This window comes from Charadrius vociferus, unplaced genomic scaffold (assembly GCF_000708025.1).
Source record: "Charadrius vociferus isolate BGI_N301 unplaced genomic scaffold, ASM70802v2 scaffold1061, whole genome shotgun sequence".
In the NCBI taxonomy this organism is placed as follows: Eukaryota; Metazoa; Chordata; class Aves; order Charadriiformes; family Charadriidae; genus Charadrius; species Charadrius vociferus.
In genome coordinates this window covers 435,435-439,480 of record NW_009646734.1, presented here as the reverse complement: position 1 = coordinate 439,480, position 4,046 = coordinate 435,435, and the positions used below count along the sequence as shown (strand labels likewise).

At 45.3% G+C, this 4,046-nt stretch overlaps 1 protein-coding gene across 1 annotated transcript; it reads left to right on the top strand.

The window, feature by feature from the left end:
* The first annotated feature begins 400 nt into the window (after window positions 1-400).
* Window positions 401-1,705, top strand: B3GNT9 (UDP-GlcNAc:betaGal beta-1,3-N-acetylglucosaminyltransferase 9). The gene has a single exon (XM_009889479.1). The coding sequence runs from the start codon at window positions 458-460 to the stop codon at window positions 1,703-1,705; it is 1,248 nt and encodes a 415-aa protein (XP_009887781.1). The 5' UTR covers window positions 401-457.
* Window positions 1,706-4,046: the final 2,341 nt, after the last annotated feature.

Below are 4,046 nucleotides of genomic sequence, written 5' to 3'. Positions count from 1 at the left end.
AAAAAATCTAATGATTTCTGGAAGAATGGCATTGCTCATCATTTTCCACCTTGTTTTTCCCAAAGCAGCGAGATCTCTGAAACAGCAAAATGCACTTGGCAGAGGGGGAGGTGGGAGGAAGGGCTGATTTCACGTTGTGCTTCAGGAGTGGTTTTCCGGATGACGGGTGACTGCTCGGTGACTTAACGAACTAAATCGCAGAGCCAGAGCGCTAGGATCGGTGTGAGGTTTGCAAGCCGTGGGCCTTTTGGCAAGTTCCTTAACGTGTCTGTGTTTGTATGAGTAAAAGGCGCTTTGCCGCTAGCTTTTTTAAATGGTGTCTCAGTTAGTCTTGCCTGCATGCTTCCAAGCTGCCAAATCCTCGTTTCTGACACGCCATGTGTTTATCGACAGATGGACATTGGCGCCAGGCAGCTCCAACACAGCTTTTAACGGTCCCGGAAACACCGCAGAGACAATGAGAGTTCGTCTCAAAGGCGACGCGATCTGTACCCTCTTCCTGCTGGTAGCACTTTGCTCTTTACTCTACTCCCAACTGGAACATTTAGTCCCCGTAGGAAACAAGGAGTCGACACAGAAGAAGCCTTCAGTAACACCAAAAATATTCTCTGACCCCAAAGCACCTTGGAGACCGATGCCAGCAGAGGCAACGGTGCCCAGACCCCAAGCAACTCCTCTTGCTAGACGAACAGAAGTGGCCAACGACAGGGTCCAAAGTACAACTCGACCCCCATTGACTGATTCTGCCTTCAACTTCAAGCGCTATCTCCTAAACAAGGATAACAGGAACTTCAATCTCCTCGTTAACCAGCCCAAGAAATGCAAGAAAACACCCGGAGGTCCCTTTCTGCTCATTGCTATCAAATCGGTAGTTGAAGACTTCGACAGACGTGAGATTGTCCGGAAAACTTGGGGCAGGGAGGGTTTGGTGAACGGGGAGCAGATCCAGCGAGTGTTCCTCCTGGGAACACCAAAGAATAGGACAGCGCTGGCAACATGGGAGACTCTGATCCATCAGGAGAGTCAGACATACCGGGACATTTTACTCTGGGACTTCATGGACACTTTCTTCAATCTGACCCTGAAGGAGATCCACTTCCTGAACTGGGCTGCTGAATTTTGCCACAACGTGAAATTTATTTTTAAAGGTGACGCCGATGTTTTCGTCAACGTTGAGAACATTGTTGACTTCCTCGAGAGACATGACCCCACTGAGGACCTCTTTGTTGGGGACATCATCTACAACGCCCGCCCTATCCGTGTTCAAAAGAGCAAATACTATATCCCAGAGACTATGTACGGACTAAGCATCTATCCAGCCTACGCAGGAGGAGGGGGGTTTTTGCTGTCCAGCCGCACCATGAGGAAGCTCTCCAGGGCTTGCAGAGAGGTGGAACTCTTCCCCATCGACGATGTCTTTTTGGGCATGTGTTTACAGAGAATCAACCTCAAACCCATTTTGCATGAAGGATTCAAGACCTTTGGCATTGTCAAGCCTTCTGCTGCCCCGCACCTACAGACGTTTGACCCCTGTTTTTACAAAGATCTCATGGTAGTTCACAGTCTGAAAGTTGCTGAGATCTGGCTAATGTGGAACCTGCTCCACAGCCCACGTCTTTCCTGTACTCAGAAGAAGCAAGTGAAGAAGCCTTTTCAATGGAAAAAGAAAGCTCCAACACCATCACAGGCATCACCTCTCAAGTAATACAGGCAGATGGCAGCAGAAACACATAGAAAACCAGGTGAGAGAGGGAACCTGGAACTGTCGCAACCAAACAAACTGACTTTAGAAGTAGAGTATTTTAGCACATCTTATTTAGAAGACAACAAACTATTGCGGGAATTTGCCAAAATTCCACATTTGCACACACATACCGTGTAGGTCCTTCTCCATTAAGGAGTCCAAATAATCATAACAGTATCTTTAATTTATTATTATTTATTAGAATTATAGTAGTGCTTAGTGGGCCACTAAGTGTAAAAACACATTGCAAAATGCAATCCTTGGAGATCTTTCAGCATTGTTAGAAACATGAGAAATGAAAGAAGACAGAGGGCAAGACACGATGCCAGGGAGCCCAGGGATCATCGTCAACGTGGTGCCTTGACTCGGCCTCATTGAGAAATGACCAAACTACACAGTAACTCGAGCAAAGGAAATCAAGCCACCTTAGTTCATATCATATCACCGCTTAGTTCAAATCATATCACCGCTGCCTGGTTGGCTCTCTGTAGGCCTCATAAGAGGAGGACAACAGAACAAGTAACAGCTATTGAAATGGGGTCCCATACATTGCAGATAGGGTAGACTACAGGAAAACAAACTGGAGGCTGAGGCTGGCATGGCTGGTTGAGCAGAGGACAGGTGAGCAGATGACCGGCAAGAGGCAAGACTTCTGAAGGGCCTTTAAGGAAAGGACAAGAAGACCTTTGAGTTGATCCTTCCGAGTCTTGATTTTTCATTATTTGTAGCAACACCTCAGCTCAAATATCTGCTCCATTGACGCACTCAGGACTCAGGGGACCGGTTTCTGGCACTTCCATGAACTCAGGCTCTCTACACTATGCTGAGTGGCACTCGGTGAAAACTCACAGTCATTCAACAGCATCTGATCTCTCTCATCATCTAATCCAGATCTTCAGAAGATTTGCGTCTGGAGAGATGCTTTGGCCTTCACTTGTGAGGGTAAAACCACACAGAGCTGCTGCTGGTGTCACATTTGGGAGCGTCTTCAAACCAAAGGAAAGCTTGTCAATGACTGGACTGCTTCCTATAGACCTTGGTGCTCTTGCCTGGCATACAGTCAACTGCAAAGAGCAGCCAAGACTTTTCATATTGCTGCGGGTGTCATGTGAAGGGAGAAAGTAGTCTTCAGACAAAAGAGCTTCAGCATAAAAGCCTTTCTAAATTTATTGCAAGAAAGCAAAAACACAAAGCATCCTTCTGTTGGACTTTCCAAGTTTCAGTCAGTCTGTAACTCTGTAAGTATTTTAAGCATTGGACAAGAATACTGGATTGCTTAATTTTTCAGAAAACAGTCAATACTTTGAAGCATTTTGTTTTTTCCAGCCACAGATTACCTTAAAAGAACATCCTTCTCTTAGACATCGCACAGGAAGTAAATTCCTCAAAATCAGGGTTAAAAAGCTATGAAAATCATGGGACAAAGAGTCTGAATTCACCTCTGATACTCTGCTAATACTTCTGCAATTTTTCCCACCCTTAACAAAAGTCCTGCCCATCAGAGACCCCCCGATGCCATCCCTCTCCAGGCGGGCACGTACACGCAGCTTCCAAGGAAACTACAGTCAGTCATGAATGCCCAGGAAGTTGCTTTCCCTTAAACAGAGCCTGCAGCACAGCTGCATTTCATATCTGGCTATAACCTTCCTCCCACCCAGCAGCAGTCTGGGCTCAGTACTCGTATTAACTATGCACATCACGGAGGGAAGCAAGCTGGTAATAGCTATGGGTAGACTATTAACAAGTTTTACATGTTATCCTCATCATAACAGTTTAAGCCTTACAGTAATATATTTCCAAGGAAAGGTCGGCTATATAAAAATCAAAAGACCACGCGTTGATTTGGGATATTTTCAGGATGCAATCCTGAAATACAAAATGCTCCCGTGAGCATTCCAAGGAGCTCTGTAGGATGTGGAAATAAGCCGGAGCCTTGCTGGTGGGAGAAAGCCAGTCACGCCTCTGTATGCTAACATGTGTGATACTTAGGTATTTATGAGCTTGTATGGAAACCTATTACCGGTGATTAGTTTACAGTCTGGGAAATTATTTATACCATAATTAAAAGACAGCATGCTGATGTGCCTCTAGTTGTCAGAGTGAGTCTGTCAAGTACATCTGCACACACGTCATAAGACTACCACCACATGTATTTTGCACGAAGACAGCAACATGAAAAATACATTATTCATTCTTTTAGATAACTCGGTAAATCTTTCCTTATGCTGGACTTAATTCAATGGCAGTGACAGAAAAATAAACACGGCTTACCTTATGATTTCCTACAAGGCAGCTAGTCAGG